At 32.9% G+C, this 25220-nt stretch overlaps 3 protein-coding genes across 4 annotated transcripts; 1 reads left to right on the forward strand and 2 right to left on the reverse strand.

Annotated features, from left to right (window-relative positions):
• Positions 1-1825: 1825 nt before the first annotated feature.
• LOC134702015 (uncharacterized) lies at positions 1826-5797 on the reverse strand. Its single transcript, XM_063563124.1, has 2 exons — positions 5678-5797; positions 1826-3485 (listed from the first exon to the last, which is right to left on the reverse strand). The coding sequence occupies exon 2, from the start codon at positions 3473-3475 to the stop codon at positions 1826-1828; it is 1650 nt and encodes a 549-aa protein (XP_063419194.1). The 5' UTR covers positions 3476-3485; positions 5678-5797.
• A 5322-nt stretch (positions 5798-11119) lies between these two features.
• On the forward strand, positions 11120-15116 carry LOC134701932 (uncharacterized). Of its 2 annotated transcripts, XM_063563037.1 has the most exons (4): positions 11120-11253; positions 12701-12893; positions 13299-13430; positions 13991-15116. In XM_063563037.1, the coding sequence occupies exon 4, from the start codon at positions 14083-14085 to the stop codon at positions 14803-14805; it is 723 nt and encodes a 240-aa protein (XP_063419107.1). In that variant the 5' UTR covers positions 11120-11253; positions 12701-12893; positions 13299-13430; positions 13991-14082; the 3' UTR covers positions 14806-15116. The 2 variants fall into 2 exon arrangements, with proteins under 2 accessions (XP_063419107.1, XP_063419108.1); XM_063563038.1 differs by lacking the exons at positions 13299-13430; positions 13991-15116 and adding an exon at positions 11574-12198 and having other exon boundaries at positions 11166-11253.
• A 1136-nt stretch (positions 15117-16252) lies between these two features.
• On the reverse strand, positions 16253-19945 carry LOC134701969 (uncharacterized). The gene is made up of 2 exons (XM_063563088.1): positions 19832-19945; positions 16253-18033 (listed from the first exon to the last, which is right to left on the reverse strand). The coding sequence occupies exon 2, from the start codon at positions 18021-18023 to the stop codon at positions 16371-16373; it is 1653 nt and encodes a 550-aa protein (XP_063419158.1). The 5' UTR covers positions 18024-18033; positions 19832-19945; the 3' UTR covers positions 16253-16370.
• Between the last annotated feature and the right edge of the window lie 5275 nt (positions 19946-25220).

A 25220-nucleotide genomic window follows, 5' to 3' on the forward strand; every position in this document is an offset into this window, starting at 1 on the left:
CGTGACGCTATTATCAGTCTAACATCCTGCGATACCTCGGTTAAAAATGAATTAGAAAAAATAACAATGTCATGCTAAAGTCAAATAATGTTAGCACTTCGGTGTTGACATGAATATCAATTATATGGTCATTTTTATAAATTTTCTGTTTACAAAACTTTGAATTTTTCGACAAATCTAAGGATTTTCCTACCCCAGGAGTAGATTACCTTAGCCGTATTTGGCACAACTTTTTGGAATTTTGGATCCTCAATGCTCTTCAACTTTGTATTTATTTGGCTTTTTAACTATTTTGATCTGAGCGTCACTGATGAGTCTTATGTAGACGAAACGCGCGTCTGGCGTATACAATTATAATCCTGGTACGTTTGATAACTATTGTTATAATTTGATGACTAAAAATCAAATAGACATAACCAAATATTACAATAATTAATTATCCATGCGGCAGCAGAGGTATTTTATTTTTTTTGCAATTTTATGTTTTAAAAATTTATTAAAAAAGAAAAGCCTGAAAGCCAACATTCAATTTAACGACTTTCCAATACTAAAAACAGCAATGCAATTTTTTTTCTATCTATTATTTAGTTTGTACCCAAGACTTTGACTAAAATTAATTTAGCTCGTTTAATTTTCATAAAATTTTGATAAAATGTTTATCATGTTATAGTTCTATGAACGTTTGAAGAAAAAAAAATCAAAAAACTTGTACCAATCACTTTCTTGGGAAATAATGGATAAATATATAGCATTTTGACATTTTGATCATTGAGAATATTAATATTTCCCTAACACTATAACGTGTGTAAAACGTTTGGCTGTTTTTACAGAATTATCTCCCTGCAGTCTTAGGTACTACCTGAAGGAGGAATATTGTATAATTATTCACCTTACCGTGTTGATTTTTCACTTTTTTATTTATACACAATGATGGCAAATTACAGCCGTTAAAGTTCGCGGAGAAACTATCAACAACATATATCCTATATGAATCTGGGGGTGGGGGTATACAGTTCGGGGAAAGACAAACAAAAACATTAATCCTATATTTATATTGAAAAAAAAGCCTACAAACAAATAAAACGAAAACCTCGAATAAACTAAATAATTAGTCCCCACTACATTTCATTTTTTGTCATTAGTTAATTGTTTGACATATCTCTTTTTGTTGTTTATCATCATATAAAAAAAATTCTTGCGGCTTAATGAAGGCATAGTTGGTTCATTTTCACTTACAACCGAATGTTTGGAGCTTTTAATGTAAGTTTCAGAAATTTTAGTTGATGAAAGTTTAATAAAAGAATCATTTCCAAAACATTGGTTCTAAAACTGAACGCAAACTCGAGTGAAATTAAAGTTGCTCGTGTACCATGGGGGACACATTTCTAACGCAATGTATGTTATGACCATCCTCATTATTGTGGTATATTATAAAAACGAATGAATGTAATTACATTAATAAGTTGGAGAGATAATTCCTATTTGATTTTTTTCACAAATATTTACTTTAAGACTGAGCATGATTGTTATATTAATCTTACATAAAAGCAACAAAACAAACACCTGCATATTTCTTTATATATTCGAACATAACAAACAGCCTCTACCATCTATGTACTAAGAAAAGGCACACAACTTTTACAGGAAAAATAGCAAATCGGCAAAAATGTGTCCGTGGCGAATATGTGCCACCTGCTCTATGTTGTGTTTGTTCCTTTATTTTACAATGTACAAAAATTGTATATTTACATTTGTCATTTCAGGGACTTTTATAGCTAGCTATGCGGTATAGGTTTTCAATGTTCATGTTGTTTTACATGTATATTTACTTGCACGTGTATACATGTACGGCCTTGCCTTCGTCATTAATAACCACCAGTTTTGTGAAGTCTTCGTTAAAACACATTCCCAATGGACGGTCAATGTCATTGTCTTTGTTCAGCATTTCTTCACAATTTTCTCCATCTGATGACATTCTTTGTATGTTGTTGGTCCCAAAACCACCAAAATAAATGTTCATCTGTCGATCAAGTGTTAAACCTGCTGTACTTGAAACGTCCTTACTGTAAACTAGTGTTCCATCTAATTTTACCCAAAAAAGTTTTTCATTACATCTTACAACTAATTGCTTATAGATATCGGTGTATGCCATAAAGAAAACGCAACCAAATCCTGGTTCAATCGTTTTAAGAACTGTTCCATTAGTGTCTAATGTTTTGATAGTACCACCTGAACCACCAACGTAAACCCTGTCATGTCCAGCAGTGATACCATAACATGTAAATCCCATGTTGACTTTGTCGGACTTTGTCATCGTTGTCGTATTTATAAATTGTATAGACCGCTCGCTAGGTATGGTAATAACAGCTCTGTCCGTACCAGGTATCACAGCAACACAAAAAGGTCCGGAGGAAAAAGCTATCTCTGTCTCATAATCTTTACAGTCTCTGTAAACATACAGTTTGGGATCGGATGATTCTCTATTAGTAATGAGCAGCTTATTATCATCTGTAACTGATACACTCAAAAATCTTTTTACCACATCAGTATTAAATTTTAATACTGTATCCTTCTCAAACCCTAGAATATTTTTCATTGGTTCTGCCTTTATCTGGGCTTGTTGAAATTTCTTTGGTTTGTATTGAACTTGACATGGTTGGACATACTCTGACAGTGACCCGAAAGACTCAAGCTTACCATCTTTCTTTTCGTCAAAGGTTATATTGAATTCTTGTGAATCGGATACTATCTGCTGAATCTTGGCCTCGGCGCTATGAATATTTGTTACTTGTTGGCGAAGGAATATAAAGAGCTGATTCTTAGATCCATGATCTCTCAAAAAATCCATCTCGTTTTTATTTTCTATAACATTGACCAAGACTTGCGATATGTCTTGCTTTTGTTTGTTGATTTCCATTTCATGTTTTCGTTGGAGAGATGACAAAGTGGTCGTTAATTCACGCTCCAAATCGTCAATTTGTTTCAAAAATTTGGATTTCACTGCTCGGATCTTCTTAGTTATTGTTGATTTGGATTCCTCCATTGATTGTAAGTTTGACTGTCTGTTATTGTCTAAAGCATTTAATGTTGTAATAAGATGCGTCATGTCTTCCATAACATCGTTAAACAGTGCAGACTTTTTTACATCCTTCGAGGCAAGTTCCAATGGGAGTACGTTCTGACAAACCCTGTGTTCATTAGATATGCAGGCTCTACAGCATACGATCTCATGATCTGTGCAGTAATAATCCAATATCATTTCTGAATGGACATTGCAGTGTTTCTTCGCGGACATAAGAATATTTGATCCAATGGACGACAGGTCGATAACATGGTGAGATTTAAAAGCTTTGAATCTGCAATGTGATTCTGCACAGTCTGTACAAAGTCTTTCTTCACAGTCGGAGCAATATTTTGTTGCTGTTAATGACTTATTAGCTTCAGAGCAAGGATCACAGAAATTAGCTGATGCCATAGTAAACCTTCTGAAATTAAAGGATTAGTGTGGTTTGATTATACTCCAAATAATAATATTTGTCTACATATACTTTTTTAAGCCAGTTTCCATGATGAGCAAGATAAGCAGTAAAAGGTTAATAAATTTTGTTTGCGATACTACAGCGGTGGCATATAAATAGATAAGGTAGTCAAATGTTGCAATCGGATCGGGAATGGTATGATATACATTTGGAATAATGAGCTCATTGTTTCATGGAAAATTAGCACATAAATATAGTGTTGTATTATAATTTTTGCTTAGGCTTTTTCATATCTGGTGTTTTTTTTATATTTCAAAACATTATCTAAACTACAAAATAAAATCGATTCAAAACACAAATTTTATTAGAGACACCGTATTGTGTTATGCCCTATGCGTGCTTGGCGTCTACATTAGACTCAACAGTGACGCGGGAATCAGAACAGTTGGTAGACCAAATCATAACAACACAGCAACTATTTCATGTAAATTTCTACAGTCAACCTTTTCTTTGCTAAAAGTAAAACATTTACCAAACAACAAGCAATGTCGATCGTTTAAGTATATACTTTTTGAGACAGAGTTTTCTTATAATTTGCAAAAATGAAGATTTTACCATGCTTTTTTCAAAAATATAATAAAAAGTATGGGTCACCGTGGTATTTTTCAAGCTATACTTCGTTGAAAATTGCCTAAATTTGGTTAGATTGTTCATGAAAAAAACACATTTGTGTGCATAAACAAAATTCTATGAGATAGAATTTTGAAATAAATTGTGAGAAGATAGGTTTTATTTCATGCTTTAAGAAAAGAAAAAGAAAAAATGATATCACCGAACTTGTTTTTTTTGCTACAATTAAAAATAAAAAATTTCTCTATTAGTCCAGTATAAATTTTTACTAAACAGTTATCTCCCCTTAAATGACTCATTTGAAAAAAATGATTCTAAAACCCCCGAAAAAGGATGTTTGTCTAAATATTTTCAATTATACAATAAATCATCAAGTGTTCTTAATATAAATAAACAGTCTTACCATTAAATTGCAAATCTGTCTCCAAATTTGCAGATTTTGGCAAATAACTATATCGAATTTGTACTGGGATTGTACAATCCAAGATAGCGGTATACCATCAATCTACCTTAAACGATTTGCACTTCCCTAACAGTGATTTTCACTTGCATATCCATTACATAAAGAAGTATTAGATAAAAAAAAAAACTTACTATCCATTTAAAACCAAATTAATTTGTTCACAAAACAGATATATTTTAAAATAACATGTGACTAGGTAAACAGAAACGGAATAAAGAAAATATTGTTAAAGTATTTACTTTCGGTTTGAACCATATCTACCTGAGCTAGTTTAGCTCTTCTTCAAAAAAATCATTGCAAAACTAAAAAAACATACCTGATTGGTTTACGTAAAGTCTATCGATTAAGAATAAACTTAATCAAATGAACGAAAACATTTTTTTGTGTACAGACGTACAAAAGTAAAATAATGCCCTCCGCATGGCGTTGGCATATAAATAGATAAGTGGGTCAAGTGTCGCAATCGGATTGTGAATAGTATGATATGAAATTGGAATAATATACTATAGAAAATTAGCATATAAATTATATTTTTCCTTAGGTTTATTTTTCACATTTGGTGTTTTTTTTAATATTTCAAAACATTATATAATCTTCAAAAAAATGAATTCGATTCAATACTCAAATTTTATTAGGGACAACGTATGTGTATAGTTGTATGCACTAGGCGCGATTGACGTCTACATTAGACTCAACAGTGACGCGGGAATCAAAACAGTTGGTAGACCAAATAAATACAACACACCAAACATGTCTTGTATATTACTACAGTCAACCTTTTGTTTGCTAAAAGTAAAAAAAAATCCAACAACCAGCGATTTCGACCGTTTTAACGATTCGCACTTCGCTAACAGTGATTTTTACTTGCATATTAATTACATAAAGAAGTAGTAGAGAAAAAAAAATTCTATCCATTTGAAATCAAATTAATTTGTTTTACAAAACAGAAATATTTTATAGTAACATGTGACTAGCATAACAGAAACGCAATAAAGAAAGGATTGTTTACTTTCGGTTTTAATAGTATCTGCATTTATAAGCTACTTTAGCATTGTTTAGCTCTTCGTTAAAATAAAAACCATTGCAAAACTATAAGAAAACATACCTGATGTATTTACGTAAAGTATGCCGATTAAGAATAAAACCACGACGGTTATACTGTTTAACTTGAAATACTGGTTCTTGAAGAAAAACCTACGTTAACAACTGTGTGATGTTTGTCGATTTTAAACACTACGTGGCGCTGTTATCCGCCTAGTTACACATGTTACACTTCCTGGTTAAAAATAAATCACACGAACTGAATATTCCTGTCAAACGATTTTTCACTAAAAAACAATTGCTTTTTGCTAGAGTTTTTATAAAACAAAGTTTAAAAAAAATATTACAATTATAGATATTCATGCCAGTTACAGGGAATATTTGTTTTCGATTTTATGATTTAAGGATTTATTGACATGCACAGACAGGCGTCAACATGGTCAAAGCGAACATTTTTAAAATACCTTTCCAATTCTGAAAAATACCATGGTTTGTTATACAAATGTATCGCTAAAAAAGGAATATTTTATATTCACTTAACCACATTGTTTATTCATAAAAAAAAATATGTGTCACTTTTCATTTTTACGCAATGATGGGCAATGACAGGCATAGTTCGGAGATATACATGCAAACATCAGAATATACTGTTAAGAAAATGATTGTCAATGATACACCTCTCCATCTAATTTCCAGTTTGTAAAAGTAACCAATTATAGGTCAAAGTACGGTCTTCAACTCGGAGTCTTAGCAAGCTAAAAAGGGCTCATAATTAAGTGACTAGTGAAAAACCATTCAAACGGGAAAACAAAACGGTCTTCTCTATATAAAAACGATAGACGAAAAATACTTATGAACGACATCAATAAATGATATAGGGTATATTTAAAAATCAAATAAAAAGCCTACAAATAATCCACCAAAAAAATGTCGAAAACTGAAGTTTCACAACTGTAAGTAACACGAAAAAGTTAAAAAAAAAACTGGAATGAACGTGGACGGTTTTGATTTGAAAATCAGAAATACTTAAATCTCACTCCATTTTCAAACAGTGGTTTTAGTGTACGTTAGATCTTCCATTTTCAGTTTGTGGCTGTTAGTTTCGTTCGACATGAGCTGATTAGAGTTCTATGATAATTTCTATGTAATATATTCATCAACGTTGAGCACTAGGACCGTTGTGAACTTGAACATATTGTACACATATACCTGTCTTATAATGGAGAATAGTCAATTGCTTTCTTGGTTTTTTTGTAGCTGTTTGTAGGGGTTTGGTAACTGAAGCTTATGTATTCTCCGGAATTCATTTGTTTTTATGTAACTCAATTTTTGCGATTTAATGATATTACACATTTTCATGATACTGTATGTTCTTTTGAAATTACTAAGGTCAAAATATTTATATTTACATTAATCTGATCATTTCGGGGCCTTCAATAGCTAGCTAAGTCGTTTGGGTTTGTATTTCCATTGTTAAAGCTGTAATGTGACATATAGTTGCTTATGCATGTGAATGTGTCTGTTGTGAAGAGTTGTCTCATTGGCAATCATACCAAATCTTCTTATTTTTGTATTAGGTCGAAAACATACTGTTTTTGATAGACTATCTTCGACTTTTTACACGAGTCATATCCTATATAAAAGAAATAATGAAAATCAAATAAGCTGTCTACTAAGAATAATAATCAAAATGAAAATCTAACGACACGACATTTCCCCTCAAACCTGAAAGAAAAAAGGGCTTCCAGAAGAGTAGACAGTTTGAACAGGTTAGTGATCATCTGAGTTAAAGATTTTTAATCTGCACGGTCGGGATGACCCTTTCACCTGAGCTACCACGTTGTTCGTGTCAATTATTGTTATTCGAGCCGTGCAGATTAAATAAGATATACTGGTTTGCTTGTCGGCCATAATTATAACATACAGTATAATGTCAAACTTGTTCAGGCATTATTAGCCAGTGATTCTTTTTAACATGATAACCTTAATGGATTGATATAAATCGTTGACAGAAACAAACATCAAGATCAAGAAAAAGCATTAGAACGGAAAAGTTTGATTAAGGTATCCGACCCATAATAGACCACGTGACTAAAATTAGTCGAAGTCTACCGAGGTTCACCTCGGTATTTTCCGGCGATTTCCATAATTTTATTTTTCACATTTAAAAAATTTGACAAATACAAATATTCTTTCAGTTTCCATTTTAAATTAATTAATTTAGTTGAAATATCTAATTTTAAGTCCGAATATGTGTTTTGGAAGTAACAATAACACAAAATGGCCGACTCGGTCGTCTGTCGCGACAAACGGGGGAGGTTTTCAAAGACACTACAAGAAACAAGTGAACCTGAAGTTGCAGAAAACATTGAAATTGACCACAATTATGGTGTGGGACACTTATGTATAGCCGGAGCAACAGGCTGTGCCGTTTGCTGCCCCGGCATTGACAAACTTTTGGGGAGTACAAAGATAAATACCAGTACCTCCTGGCATTCGGGGAGAAGATTGGTGGAATGGGGAACACTGCTGGACCATCTTAAATTTTGTTCGAGGTGTTATAACGGCCCTCTTATATTAAGCCACGAGACTATAAAAGGAGAGATGAAGTGTGGACTGGGTGGCTATCTTTATATCCAGTGCACATCATGCCAATAATTGAACAGGGTTCCATATGGATCAACGCACAAAGAAAACCCAAGTTCCAAGGGCATGCCAAGTTTCTGTGTGAATACTAAGCTTGGGGCAGGTAAGAAACAATTTAGTATGCCTTTCAGTATTTATTTATTATTAATTATTATTTGTATCCTATCCTTCATTCCGATTCATCATTTAACATTGTACATGTACTGTACTACATGTATTGGTATCTGGTATGTTTACCCTGATTACATACTTGCAGTAGGTTGGTACGTCCTAGTTTTTACTACCCTGAGTTCGTTTTTATATAGTTATTAGTTATATGATGCAAATATTCTGCGATTTTTCAACAAACTTTGAACCTGACCAATGAATATTCTGCAATTTAACAACAATGCCAAAAAAATAGGCGAATGAATCTAGGGCGAATGTGTAACAGGGCGAACAGACCCAGATTTGTATCTATCAATTTCCGGTTTGATTTTCATGAAACAGAAACATGGTTGGTTTTCCTTCAATTTCATTGTAATAATATCAAGACAGGATAAATAATTACATGTAAGTTTAAGTCCACTCACCCGCTCACACACGGGTACCCCATACATGTATTTTAAGAAGGATTAAGTGGGTCCTGATCCAAAAATACTGGGCTTTTAAACACAAGTAAGAGAAATCCTGAGGTCTTGAGATAAAAAAAAATCAATCTAGTCTATATTCTATAATCCCAAAATAAAAACATTCTACATGATACCAATTTTGAGGTTAAAAACACCTGATAAAAGCCTCCCTCTTTTCATCAAGACATTGGATGAGAAATCAGAGAATGTTTTATTCATGAGCAGATTGCCAAAAATAGGACTGAATTATAGTATTTATCATGTTTATAAGCCAAAATCATTTTCAAGATCTCTTTTACTTTAATTTTTTATATGAAAAGTTGTTGTACTCCTACAATAGAAACTTTTTCGATGTAGTTACATGTACATGTACTTAGTAAGAAATATATGAGAGATATTTATCATTTTTTAAAAGCATTATTCTTGAGACACCATTTTTTATTATTTTCTAACAAATGGTAATATTTGCTTACATGTAGGAAATCTTGCATGATATTTTGGGAAATAAAAGATGTTAGACTCCACAGCTTTTTTTATATATAAAAAAAAGCAAGATGAACGGACAATATTTTTCTTTTAATCTGTGAAAATACATTTCATTTATAAAACATTTACAGAGGAATATGATCAGCATATATTAACTCAAATTGATTTTGCTGAGAAAAGCTTTTGTCAAAAATGTCTGCACTTAAATTAAACATACATGAATGTACAAGTGTTGTTATAATGTACAATGATGTATATATAATGTTTTACTTTTTTTTCAGCAATGATTGATGCCTTAGGTGGTCCTCAGGGGGTAAACAATGTACTGTCCACTTTGAGCCTGCCACCTATTTCACCTAACAATTTAAAAGTTATGGAAAGAAGAGCAGGGGAAATGATAGAAGGTTTTGCCAATTTAAGTATGGATCAAAGATGCAGAGAGGCATTTGAAGCTGAAAAGAGGTTAGTTTTCATGTTTACATGTTTTTTTAAGACTTATGATCATGTATGCAGAAAGCATACAAAAAAGGAGGTTTTTTTTTTAAAGAAGGAAGTTTGTACAAATGCATGACCTAATTAACACAAATTAAGAACATGTTAAACACCTTTTTATTGAAGTTCTAAAGTGATGAGTCATAGTACTATTCCTCATAAACAGACATTTTCAATAAAATGAACAACAGTTTTTTTGGGGGTTTTTTTTTGGGGGGGGGGGTGATTTTTGTGTGTTATTGTTATTAGGAATCATCAAAATTGTATCATAGAATACTTCATAGACATATATGGGGAAGGGGTAGGACATTTATCGGGAATCCAGGATCTGGTGTTTTTAAGCTCGTGATTTCAGGATTGACCTAATTGTTGGGATCTATAAATTCTTTATTTAAATTTAGGGATGTCTGGATTTCAATTTATTTAAAATCGGGAACTCTTAATTTCGTGTTTCTAAGCCCGGGATTTTGGGATGAGGACCCCTCCTATCCCCCCCTCATATATAGAATATATTTTATGGTTTAAATAGATTTTCATAACATATCTAAATCTAATGCATAGTCAGCTATAAAATTCCCAAAAATGACAATGTAAAACAAGAAAACTGACGGCCTCAATTATGTACAAAATAATAAAAACCAATATGTAACCCATAAACTAACGACAACCACTGATTAACAGGCCCCTGACTTTGAACAGGCACATACATACAGAATGTGTGGCTTAAACAATGTTTTCGATGCTGTTTTTCATCTTCATTGATGTACTTATACTGATGATCATGATGAACCAGATTACGTGACAAAACAGAAAATTGAAGCAAATAAAAAGTGCCTTTATTGTTGTTTATCTTGAAAATTACAGTGCAATCTCCGATACAGCCAAATAATGTTGTTTTTAATACTGCCTTGTCAACAAAGCGTTTTAGGGATGTCATGTTAGACAGAGAAATAATTTCCACCATTTTTTAGTTCACCTGGCAGGCGAAAAACAATCTATTTTTTTTGCAACAAGTCGAAAACAATTTTTTCTTTCAATTTTAGCATTACATCATTACATATAGTGGCCGCTGAGGGTGAAACAAACAAAAACTAGAAACAAACTTTTTTTTCCGAAAACATAGCCCCCCTCCCCCAACCCCCAACCCCCCCCCCCCCCCCCAAAATGAAATGGTTGCTACCTTAGGGTATCTAGTTTTAAAAAATGTGTCTGGTGACCCAGCACACCAACTGTATGATTTATTCCACTGAAATATTAACATGTTGATTGCTGTTCTTTAGTGTGTATCTTTGAATTTGTTTGCTTTTTTTCAACAGAAATGAATCTGTGCCAGCTGTTAATTTTTCTGGAATGACTGTTTGTGCTGACCATGGATGGCAGAAAAGGGGATTTGATAGTTTAACTGGTAATGTATATTTAATTATCTTAAAATTATATAATTTTGCCAGACATTGACAGAGAGAGATTTAGTCATGCTACCGTCCATCATTCCATTTTGTACATACTTACTACTTAGCTCTTACAAACTCTTGAAGTCTATTGATTGTCAAGGTCTTAAAGAGAATAAATATGGTAATCAATATAAAAATTGGCTACCATGAATTATCTGTTAAATCATCTAATAGAGATCTTTTTATTTGAAACTATTAGGCCAATTTTAATCAATTCCTTCACATCTAATTTCTATTTTTTGATATAAAATAGCGAAAATTTATATGTCTGTAGGTCATACATTTTTGATGAGCAAGCGTGAGTATGGTAATAAAGTTATCAAAACAATTGTTAAGCATCGTACGTGTGGAACATGCAAATGGTGGAAGAGAAATAGGCCAGGTAGAAAACCAAGACCACACAGATGTGTGTGGAATCACCGAGGGTCAGCTAGATTGATGGAAAGCCAAGTAGGAATGCAGGCTGTCAAAGAGTTACTTGAACAAGGAACCCCTGTAAAGACTATCGAGGGAGATGGGGATAACACATTGATAGCAAGGCTAAAATCTGAACTTAATTTAACAGTTACTAAAAAATTTGACAAAAATCATACCATCAAAAACATTGTTGCCAGATTATATGATCTACAAAAAAATAACAAGAATTTGAAAATTAGCAGCTTAGTCATAAGACATTTGACAAAATCCATCAAATATGTTTTTGCCAAAAATCAAGGTCAACCAGATGACACGAAAAATAACCTGGAAGCATTAATTCCACACCAATTTGGGGATCATAGCCTCTGTCAACCCAGGTTCTGTGGCTACAAAAGGAAACCTAGTGTGAAATACCTTCATAGAAGCTTACCATAAAAGCCTCTGCTGCCTGTATTAATGAAGGAAGAAACTACTTGTCCGAGGTTAATCAAAATAAAATTTTTATGTTATTTTTTTCTGTTTGTCTGTCTTGCATGTCATTTCTGTGCATGGTGTCATTTCAAAGGTTGATTTCAAGATTTGTTTTTGAATGTAGTGACTATTTCCATTGGAAATCCAATTACAATTCATTATTTAGGTAACATATTTCTGCAATTGGACAATAGAATTTAACTGTAAATTTAAGTAACCTTTTTTTTTAAATACGGGTGTAAATATAAATGACAAACTTAATTTATCATTAAAATGCATTACTATTTAGCAAAACAAAATATGTGTTGAAAATTATAAATTATGGTATCTGCATTCTTCTGCTTCAATGTTTATCCTGTTTTTTTGTATTTTGACTAATGGAGTAAACAAATTATTGAATTAAATTTGATTATTGAAGGTTGAGCCTCCCCAAAGAAAGTCTAAAGTCTTTAAAGATGTAATTATATAATACCAAAATATTAGATAAATAAACATCTTTTTTTGTAATTACAGACAGTCAAAAGACATGGACTTTCTCCTGGAAGTTTCACAGTCCCTTACAATTCCAAGAAAGACCATGAAAGAGAAAAAAGGCAAAAGAAATCAAAATTACCAGAACAAAAATTAAGACGATTAAAACTTAAAGAAGAAAAAATTACATCCAAAGGAGCCTGTGAGGCAACAGAAGGAGCTAGCTATGAATCTGGTGAGTGCAATATGAGTCAAGTATGTTTTATTCGGATTTACTAGGAATTCCAAAAACATGCATATATTATAATGGATTAAAATGGATATGGTTAAAAATATCCTGAAAAGTTAAAAAAAAAAAAAAAAAAGAAAAAAAAGGAACGTAAGTTCCCGCAAAGGAACCATGTTTTTATTGCTGTTCTTCATCTGTAAAATAAGTGATATTTTCAACAAAGAGAACTCATTCTCACCTCAATACTAGTTTCAAGACAGCTCCTAGTTGCGGTTTGAGTAGTATCACATATATACAAATGTAAGACAATATCAAAAGTTACATAATCCCTGGTATAAAAAATGTTTAGACATTGATGGAAAGGGTCCTTTGTTTAATACCATAATGCATGTGTTTTGTTATCTTTTATAGAAATAAGTTTTAGTGAACAAGCTGAGGACATTGAGAGAATTCCAATTGCTATCCCCAAGCCTTTATTTACGGCAGTGTCCTCTTAAGACAACCCAACTTTTGTCATCATTGATTTAGAAACTACAGATTTGAGTAAGTATTTTTCTGAAACAAAAATTGAAAAAAGATAAATTTGAAAGATAATTACTTGCACATTGACATCAATATTTCAAATTATTGCTGTTTTGTTAATTTTTCCTTTGAAGGTCAAAAACAAAAAAGTTTCATTGAACAAAAACATTGATATTGATTCAAATTATTGCTGATCTCTAAGCATTGTCAATGCAAGCGTCACTTTAGTCATGGGCAAAACAGCAATACACAGATTATGATAGGTCCTCGTCACTCAATCTCTCACTCTCCATGTTAACGCCTATAGTGAGAAAATCAATTACGTGAAGATGACCAACAATAATCTATATAGAACTAGTAATAACTTTTGTAATATATCTTTCATTGTTTATCATGGCTTCATAATCGTTACAATAGAGGATATATCTTTATAATTGCACTTAGTCCAGTATCATTATAATTATGTTACAAAGGGATACTGTAGACAATATGAAAACAAAACACCTTCAAAATGGTCAACAAACTTGGACAAACATTTGGAAAAACTGAAATTTTGATATTGATTTTCTGTATATTTTCAGTCAGAAGAAACATCATTCCTCACATAGTACAGATAGCTGCCAAAGAACACAGAACTCAAACCAGTTTCAACCACATACCACCACAGTTACCAATGTCTAATGAAGCCGAAAAGGTGACTGGTATTGTTTGGGATGGACGAAAGCTTTTTTACAAAGGTGTTGAACTAGACTTTGTTAATATAAAGGTTGCCATATCTGATTTTTTTATGTGGTTAAATCAATTCAGTAATGCTGTACTTGTAGCACATAATGGGAAAAATTTTGATTTTCGGGTTGTGTCAACAGCTGTTTATAACTGTAATATGTATGATAATTTTACTCAGATTGTTATGGGATTTATAGACTCATTGGCCCTTTTTAGATCAAACTTTTCCAAAATAGAAAAATATAATCAGCCATTTTTAGCACATTTTTGTAAGGAGGAATATAATGCCCACAATGCTGTGGATGATGTAAATATGCTTGATAAAATACTCATTGCTGCTAATGTTTCTAAAGAACTAATGCTTAAACTTTGTTACAATTCTAATTCTCATTTACTGCAAGAAAACTTCATCAAGGCAAAAGCTAAAAACTTGCCAAGCTTTCATCCCCTGATTGCTAGCGGTGTAATGAAAATGAAAACAGCAGAGAATATTGCTGGATCAGGTTTGAACTGTGCTCATTTAAAACTTATTTATACTCGTAAAGGAGAAGATGGACTTATTGATGTTCTTATGTCTAAAAATGCTTTTGGTAATCCAAGAGTTTCTAATGATAAAAAATTAATGTGTTCTGTGGTACAAAAAATGGGCAATATGTTTTCAGAATTGTGAGATTGCTTGAAGAAGTGATCTTTTATGTCATGACTTGTATTATAATCTATACTTTAGTACTATGTTTGAGCAGTTATTATAAATTTGTATGTATGTGTAATTTTTTTGGTATATTTGTGTATTCAAAATATTCTATCATGCATTATTTTTCTGTGAACTCATAAATGACTTCATAAACATTTTTTTCTAAAAGTAGCTACCATTTAGAATAAAAATGAATTGTGCTTACTTGTTTTCTCTCAAATCGACCACATTGTGTGATTTATTAGTCAAAGTTCAGTTTTCTTGTAATTTGTTGTATGAAATGATTATTCAGCCTTCATGTATCAACATTTTATGTCGCCTTTATCTAAAATACATAAATTTGCTAATTTAATGTATTACATTTATATATAGTGTAACATTATTTTTTAAATTCAATATAAGTCGATAAGGGAGATAATTGACCTGAGTTCAATGTGAAACAGGAATAATAGGGTATTCTTTAGTGAGCTGTAGTTAATGCTGGTATGAAATCAAATAATAGTTATCCTCTGGACTCAATAAAGCCTGATGCTGTTTTTGTGATGTCTGGTGTTACACATTGACAAAATTGGAAATATTTGGCATAGCTATAAATATTGTCTATGTTTACATTCTTCAAAAACCTCAAACAAATATCTTTGCCACTATATAACACATTATTCATTTTTTCACATACATATACAAACAGGACATACATCCATACATGTATTTTACTATATTGTTAAAATAAATGTTTCAACCAATAGATCCCATTAGTTGATATTCACTAGATAAAGGATAGGGTTCAATCTTTAGGTCAAAGAGTCAAATTTCAAGGGCATACAGAAATGAAAGTAAATAAAGATTCTGTATTTAACTTTTAAAAATCTACCAGAACAAACTTATTATCATCATTACAGGTACACTAACGCAGACAGTTGCAATCATGGGTAAGACAAAGGGTTATGCAGAACGATTGGAATTGTTTTAAATATAAAAGGAGAAAACGATAGATTAGTAAGTTACTTAAATATTCTCTTTCGTGAGTAATATATGGGTATAAGTCAGATTCTCAGATTCGCTGCAAACTCTTTAAAAGTCTTTAGATAGACATTCCAAAAAAAGAATTTTGCATTTAAACAGAATGTTATTTGCTATTTTAACTGCTGGAACATCACCATGTTTGTCTGTAAACAATGATAACGCATCGATAAACCATCGTTGCTTAAATTTATAGGAGTTTCACAAAAACAAGATTTAAACAAACAGGATGTGCACACAAACAAAAATAATCAAAAAATGAACAAATCATATCTTGCTTTGATTGAACTGTCAACTTGTCTTAAACTGCTAAATGAATTCTCGATAGACTATCGTGTATTTATTACACATTAAAGATTAGAACTTCACACAGTTTTTAAATGCAAATAATGAGCGGCATTGCTAAAAGTCAGGTTTTATTGTAAAAAAAAACCAACATCTTCCATAGTTAGACTAAAAACTATACTTTTTGTATATAAGTTACATTTTGATAAAGAAATCTAAATCTTTGACATATATTTTCACTTGCATTTGAATACATGTACGGATTTGCAACCGTTATTAATAACAAACAGTTTGGTGAAGTCATTGTTAAAACACATTCCATACGGACGTTCAATGCCATTGTCTTTGTTTAGCATTTCTTCACAAATCCTTCCATCTGATGACATTTTTTGTATGTTATTGGTCTCATAACCGCCCACATAAACGTTCCTCTGTCGATCAAGTGTTACTCCTGCTATTCCAGAAACTTCTTTACTGTAAACTAGTGTTCCATCTACTTTGATACAAAGGAGTTTACCAACACATCTAACAATCAAATGATCTTGTAAATCATTGTATACCATGAAGTAAATTTCATCAGATCCTTGTCGAATCGTTGTTAGAATTGTCCCATTTGTGTCTAATGTTTTGATAGTACCACCTTGACCACCAACGTAAATTCTGTCACGTCCAGCAGTGATACCATAACATGTAAATCCCATGTTGACTTTGTCGGACTTTGTCATCGTTGTCGTATTTATAAATTGTATAGACCGCTCGCTAGGTATGGTAATAACAGCTCTGTCCGTACCAGGTATCACAGCAACACAAAAAGGTGTGGAGGAAAATCTTATCTCTGTCTCATAATCTTTGCAGTCTCTGTAAACATAGATTTTGGTATCGGATGATGCTGCAGTAGTAATGAGCAGCTTATTATTATCTGTCACTGATACACTAAAAAGACGTTTTACCCCATCAGTTAAAAGTTGTAATAATACTGTTTCCTTCTCAAAACCTAGAATGCATTTCAATGGTTCTGCATTTATTTGTGCCTGTTGACATTTCTTTGGTTTGTATTGAACTTGACATGGTTGAACATACTCTAACAGTGACCCGAGAGACTCAAGCTTAACATCTTTCTTTTCGTCAAAGGTTAAATCGAATTCTTGTGAATCGGATACTATCTGCTGAATCTTGGCCTCAGCGCTATGAATATTTGTTACTTCTTTGCGAAGGAAAATAAAAAGCTGATTCTTAGATCCATGATCACTCAAAAAATCCATCTCGTTTTTATTTTCTATGACATTGACCAAAACTTGCGATATTTCTTGCTTTTGTTTGTTGATTTCGATTTCATGTTTTCGTTGAAGAGATGACAAAGTGGTTATTAATTCACGCTCCAAATCGTCAATTTGTTTCAAAATTTTGGATTTCACTGCTCGGATCTGCTTAGTAATTGCTGATTTAGATTCCTCCATGGATTGTAAGTTTGACTGTCTGTTATTGTCTAAAGCGTTCAATTTTGTAATAATATGCGTCATGTCTTCCATTACATCGTTAAACAGTGCAGACTTTCTAACATCATTCGAGGCAAGTTCCAATGGGAGTACGTTCTGACAAAGCCTGTGTTCATTAGATATGCAGGCTCTACAGCATACGATCTCATGGTCTGTGCAGTAATAATCCAATATCATTTCTGAATGGACATTGCAGTTTTTCTTCGCGGACATAAGGATATTGGATCCAATGGACGACAGGTCGATAACATGGTGAGATTTGAAAGCTTTGAATCTGCAATGTGATTCTGCACAGTCTGTACAAAGTCTTTCTTCACAGTCAGAGCAATATTTTGTTGCTGTTAAAGACTTATTAGCTTCAGAGCAAGGATCACAGAAACTAGCTGATGCCATAGTAAACCTTCTGAAATAAAGGATTAGTGTGGTTTGATTATACTCCAAATCATAATATTTGTCTACATATTCTTTTTTTAAGCCAGTTTCCATGATGAGCAAGCTTAGCAGTAAAAGGTTAATAAATTTTGCTTGCGATCTTGTGATATTAATTAAACTACCACAGCTGACCCATTCATGTTCGATACTGTACCATAAACAAATCGTCTTGTTAAACTGAAGTTAAAGTTGGAGATTTTGAGTATATTTTAATAATACTATAATAATTTGATCATTTTTAAAGGAGTAGATCCGGTCCGATAAGGGCCGATTATGGCCTCGAAATTTGGACACTTTTTAAACACTTAAGTGTCTATTTCAATGGATTCAATTAGTTTATGTGAAAGATTTTAACTGATTAAGTCATTAAAAACGCTCTGATTCAAGCTTAAATATGAATAATCTATCAAATATGTAAAAAAACGTCACTTTTCAGATGGTTTTCTCAAAAATGAAAGTTGCCGCAGCCGTGTTCACCCTCAACCTTTATATATATTTGTATTATCATCAAATACAACTAACATTTCAATATAATGAATGAAGAAACCGTCAAAAAATTAAACAAAATGCTAAAATTTTGAAGATTTCAGTAATTTACCATGACTGATTGATGCTAGAACGCGATATTTGTGTATTGAATTTTAAAAAACAGCTCATATGTATGTAGCAGAAGCATTTTACTTTCCAAAATATAGCGTAAAGTTTACATTTTCACAATTTTCTAAAACTGCTATATTTTGGGGCCAAAAAGAGTTCTTACTGAACCTACTCCTTTAATCTTTTCATAACGAGTACACATCTGAAACATCATTTTAAAAAAACGGTGATCCATTGCCTCAATCGGATCGTGCAAAATATTACATCATGTATTATGATATAGAAAGATGTGGTGTGAGTGCCAATGAGACAACTCTCCATCCAAATAACAATTTAAAAAGTAAATTGTTTGTTCATGGGTTTCTTATGACTTTGTTTTGTTTTTATATATTTTAAAGCAATATCTGCCCTAGAAAAAAAGGAATGTCAATAAACTCATCATTGATACCAGGATTGACATTTTGTATGTTTGTCAGATGCGCGTTTCAGCTACACAAGACTCATCAGTTACTCTGGAATTAAACAAAATTAAAAAGGCCAAAAAAGTTAGAAGTTAAAAAGCATTGAGGACCATAAATTCCTATAAGTTTTTTTTTCCATTCTGACCATATCAATGATAATTTATGTCATCATAGAAGTGCTGACTACTAGGCTCGTGAAAACCTCGTGGAATCATAACACCACCAGCAGTGGCATTATACTTAACATCTAATCAAACATGTTAGGCTTATAATTGTGTACATCAGACTCGCGAATTGCATTTGTCGTCTACATAAGACTCAATTACGCGGGAATCAAAAATAATTGGAGGACCAAATCAATGCATAAAACCAAAAAATTCGTATAAATAACTACACTCGCCCTTTGTTTGATAAAAGTAAAATATTTACCCTACAACAAACGATATCGACCGTTTAAACGATTCGCACTTCCCTTGCAGTGATTTTTACTAAAAAGTATATCAATTACAAGAAAACGATTCAGAGAAAGAAATATATTCATTGACATCATTTGCTTTTAAAAAGCAGAAACTTTTTATGCAACATATGTAAAAGATTAACAGAAAAAGATGACGAAAGTATTGTGAAGATATTTACTTTCGGTTTTAAACGTCCATTTTATCAACCCGAGTTTAATGTTAAAATAACTACTTCAAAACTAAGAAAACATACCTGATGGATTTAAATGAGAACAGTACTACGATTTCTGCTTAATACGCAATACTGGATCTTGAAGACAAAAAATACGTAGTTACCGTATCTTTATTTAATGTATGACGATTTTGAACACTATGTGGCGCTGTTATTTATATATCCGCCTAGTTTCACTTCCTGGTTAAAAATAAATACGACTAGGTCAATTTAAAATAAAACAAAGAGTTGATTGCTAGAGTACCAAATAATAACAATAGATAATCATGCCAGCTACAGTATATATATATTTGTTTTTTCGATTATCATTTACGGAAATATTGACACAGACACATGTCTTATAACATGTATAATGCAGAAAAAACAATAATGTAAATTTGTTTAAAGATGTAGATTTTACATTCACTCTAAGATATTTTTTCTCATTTATCCTTAATAGAAAAAGATGGACAAGTAGTAAATAAAGAGGAAAGTCAAAGACAGACATACAACAAAATAGCCAAATTTGAAAAAAAACAAAAAAACAATCGACTTAACCATGTTAACGTTCATTTAGAATACAAAAATTTAACGATACCATACGAAATAATACCAAACAGTGTGCATAAACGTACCCTGTTTTGATATTTTAAAACGAAATGAATGAACCACGTATACTTCATTTTCAGTCAATTATAAGTGTTTTTATTGTATGTCATCTTTTTCTTTCTTTCTTTTTCTTTTTTTTTTGTTCTTGTTGAGTTTTTATATGTGTTGTAATGAGCAAGGGCGGATCCAGCCATTTTAAATTACATGTCCCCATTCAAATGCATTGATCGTCCAAAAAAAGGGGGGTTCCAACCCCCGGAACCCCCCTCTGAATCCGCGCCTGATGAGTCCGTTGATACTATCCACTTATTCATATACAATTGTTGCAGACTCGGACCGATGCATAACAGAACATAGATGCCTGTCTAATTGTAGGAGAATAATTAAGTATCCTCTCTGGTAGACTTTTGGCTGTTTGTATCATTTTCATTGGTAACTAAAGTTACTATTGTAGGCAATATAGGAAAGGTGTACTGACATAAGTAGTCTCTAAACACATTAGCTCCATGGAGCTTTCGTTAGTAGAAGCCATATTAACTATGTGTATCAGTGAGAAAAATGTAAAAGCATAAAAATATAGTATATACCAATACACATAATTAACAGCGCCTGGTGATGTTTGATAGCCTGACCGGTTTCGGTCCATAAAGGACCTTCATCAGAGGCAGAATGGTGGATTAATGTTTGCACCCTATTTATATAGATATGGTAACCGGCGGTTGAGTTAACCGGCGGTTGGGTTAACCGGCGGTTGAGTTAACCGGCGGTTGTGTTAACCGGCGGTTGAGTTAACCGGCGGTTGCGTTAACCGGCGGTTGCGTTAACCGGCGGTTGAGTTAACCGGCGGTTGAGTTAACCGGCGGTTGAGTTAACCGGTGAAAAATCCCAGTGGGATTTTCCATGGTTACAATTATCTATATTTAGCTAATGTTCATGTTACAGTAAACTTTTTGACATGTTACGGTAAACATTTTTACACTATACGGTAAACATGTGACCTGATGATATAACCATATTTGGGCTTTAGCATTGGATAAAGGGTGTTTTAATAATTTAAGAAGTACATAGTAATCATTTAGTCTTGATCTTTGGCTTATGATCCACCTAAATATCAAGTCTTGGAATAGTATTTCATGGTAGTTATGTGATCTTAATATTTGGCTTATGATACACCTAAATATCAAGTCTTGAAATAGTACTTCCTAGTAGTCATGCAGTCTTGACCTCAGGCTTATGATACACCTGTATATCAAGTCTTGAAATAGTAATTCATGGTAGTCATGCAGTCTTGATCTTTGGCTTATGATACACCTAAATATCAAGTCTAATAATAGTATTTCATGGAAGTCATGCAGTCTTGACGTTTTAGCTTGTGATACACCAAAACATCAAGTCAAAACTATTTACCCCCCCCCCTAACCAAACAAAATTTGGTTTAGGGGGGGGGGTCTTATTGGGAATGCTTCATTTAAGCCTTTAGTACTCCTTTCAAGATCAAAGGTAGATGAATATTAATCCTCAGTGTTAGAAAGTTTTCAACACCTTAAGTTTGTAATGTAGGTATTACATATATACATCAATTTCAGGTAATCGCTAGGCTTACGCTTAGAGGTCCTATGCCAGTGAAAAATCAATAGGCAATATAGGAAAGGTGTACTGACATAAGTAGTCTCTAAACACATTAGCTCCATGGAGCTTTCGTTAGTAGAAGCCATATTAACTATGTGTATCAGTGAGAAAAATGTAAAAGCATAAAAATATAGTATATACCAATACACATAATTAACAGCGCCTGGTGATGTTTGATAGCCTGACCGGTTTCGGTCCATAAAGGACCTTCATCAGAGGCAGAATGGTGGATTAATGTTTGCACCCTATTTATATAGATATGGTAATCCCACTGGGATTTTTCACCGGTTAACTCAACCGCCGGTTCACTCAACCGCAAGTTAACTCAACCGCCGGTTAACGCAACCACCGGTTAACGCAACCGCCGGTTAACTCAACCGCCGGTTAACGCAACCGCCGGTTAACTCAACCGCCGGTTAACCCAACCGCCGGTTAACTCAACCGCCGGTTACCATATCTATATAAATAGGGTGCAAACATTAATCCACCATTCTGCCTCTGATGAAGGTCCTTTATGGACCGAAACCGGTCAGGCTATCAAACATCACCAGGCGCTGTTAATTATGTGTATTGGTATATACTATATTTTTATGCTTTTACATTTTTCTCACTGATACACATAGTTAATATGGCTTCTACTAACGAAAGCTCCATGGAGCTAATGTGTTTAGAGACTACTTATGTCAGTACACCTTTCCTATATTGCCTATTGATTTTTCACTGGCATAGGACCTCTAAGCGTAAGCCTAGCGATTACCTGAAATTGATGTATATATGTAATACCTACATTACAAACTTAAGGTGTTGAAAACTTTCTAACACTGAGGATTAATATTCATCTACCTTTGATCTTGAAAGGAGTACTAAAGGCTTAAATGAAGCATTCCCAATAAGACCCCCCCCCCCCTAAACCAAATTGTGTTTGGTTAGGGGGGGGGGGGGGTAAATAGTTTTGACTTGATGTTTTGGTGTATCACAAGCTAAAACGTCAAGACTGCATGACTTCCATGAAATACTATTATTAGACTTGATATTTAGGTGTATCATAAGCCAAAGATCAAGACTGCATGACTACCATGAATTACTATTTCAAGACTTGATATACAGGTGTATCATAAGCCTGAGGTCAAGACTGCATGACTACTAGGAAGTACTATTTCAAGACTTGATATTTAGGTGTATCATAAGCCAAATATTAAGATCACATAACTACCATGAAATACTATTCCAAGACTTGATATTTAGGTGGATCATAAGCCAAAGATCAAGACTAAATGATTACTATGTACTTCTTAAATTATTAAAACACCCTTTATCCAATGCTAAAGCCCAAATATGGTTATATCATCAGGTCACATGTTTACCGTATAGTGTAAAAATGTTTACCGTTACATGTCAAAAAGTTTACTGTAACATGAACATTAGCTAAATATAGATAATTGTAACCATGGAAAATCCCACTGGGATTTTTCACCGGTTAACTCAACCGCCGGTAAACTCAACCGCCGGTTAACGCAACCGCCGGTTAACTCAACCGCCGGTTAACGCAACCGCCGGTTAACGCAACCGCCGGTTAACTCAACCGCCGGTTAACCCAACCGCCGGTTAACTCAACCGCCGGTTACCATATCTATATAAATAGGGTGCAAACATTAATCCACCATTCTGCCTCTGATGAAGGTCCTTTATGGACCGAAACCGGTCAGGCTATCAAACATCACCAGGCGCTGTTAATTATTTGTATTGGTATATACTATATTTTTAAAGTTACTATTGTATCCTCATGATTTTATGTAATTTTTACATAACTAAATTCTTGCTATTATAAAAAAGACTACACGTTTGAAAACGTCTGTGCATAAGTTCGTTTGACTTCACCATTCAAATAATTTTGTATATTCATTTCTAAATTTATTGAGTAATGATGGACTATATGGTCGAAAACGTACTAATGTTGTTTGTTTAACTTCTACCTAATATCCCGGTCATAGCAAAATAAAAAAAAAATTAAAATCCAATAACCCGTCCGTTTCTATCAATGATGAATACAAATTCAACGATACGAAATTCCCAGGCACATGCTCTAGAAGAGTATGGTTAACAGCTTAAACACATTCGTGGTCACCTGAAACAGACAAACTCACTGATGGTAAACAAAAATCACATAGCGTTCGATTAAAAATTCTTGCATCGAAAGATTTGTGTAGGCAGGAATCTTCTGGAAATCACATCCATTGAAATTTTTAAATTTGCACAATCTTTTTAGTACAGTGTGTTATACATCAATGAATCAGACTCTCTTTTCCTAAAAATAGTAACCCATATCATACTGTGAAACTTTTTCTTACACTTCAGTTTAATTCAGGGATGGTAAACTAGTAATTATTTTAGTCATTTTGGCTGCATTACAAAATATTAACTCCTTTAGGTTATGAACACGAAACTGTTAAAACGCTTGAACAACCTTGCCTTTTTTTGATTTTTCAGCTTGACACAAACTTAAAAATTAACATTTTCTGAGGTTTATCTTACATTGTATATTTATGATGCAATGTCTTATAAGTAGATTAAATTTTGAATAATAACTGACACAAAACAGTATTTTTGATTTGACAAATTATTACATAATAATAATTTACTAGAGGATATAAGCTTTGAAATTTGCTTTAAAAAGTGTTAGGAATCATTTGGAACAGAGGAAAACCAACAGCCGTTCATTAAATTGTAATGAAGAATATGACGAAGATTTATATCCTCATATTAAGTAATATACGAATTTAGAAATATAAAAAACGTTTAGTAAACCATGTTTTATTTGTTATGTTTTACTTTTGTCTCTGTATATTTGGATATAAGGGATTTTTACAAAAATGCCAAAGCAGCATTTATTTCAATTTATGTTCATCATTGGTTTCTCCAACACAAATTTACATTTGTTTGTGTGTCCTTTTAATTTTTAACCATGGTCACAGCAAAAACTGCATACCCGTTTTTCATGCGTAAAACAGGCGTTTTACGTATGTTATAAAACGTACGTAAAACGCTTATTGAGGACCACGCATGTAAAACGCCCGTCTGAAACGTATGAATTACGCATGTAAAACGCACGTTACACGTACGTGATGTAAAACGTGCGTTAAATTTTTATGTATAATGCCCGTTTTACGTGTAAACGCACGTTAAACGCCTGTTA

The sequence above is a fragment of the Mytilus trossulus genome, unplaced genomic scaffold, assembly GCF_036588685.1.
Source record: "Mytilus trossulus isolate FHL-02 unplaced genomic scaffold, PNRI_Mtr1.1.1.hap1 h1tg000373l__unscaffolded, whole genome shotgun sequence".
Classification (NCBI taxonomy): domain Eukaryota; kingdom Metazoa; phylum Mollusca; class Bivalvia; order Mytilida; family Mytilidae; genus Mytilus; species Mytilus trossulus.

Excerpts from the sequence above, each read along its gene's own strand:
- LOC134702015 (XM_063563124.1), bottom strand. The coding sequence starts at position 3,475 with ATGGCATCAGCTAATTTCTGTGATCCTTGCTCTGAAGCTAATAAGTCA.
- LOC134701932 (XM_063563037.1), top strand. The coding sequence starts at position 14,083 with ATGTCTAATGAAGCCGAAAAGGTGACTGGTATTGTTTGGGATGGACGA.
- LOC134701969 (XM_063563088.1), bottom strand. The coding sequence starts at position 18,023 with ATGGCATCAGCTAGTTTCTGTGATCCTTGCTCTGAAGCTAATAAGTCT.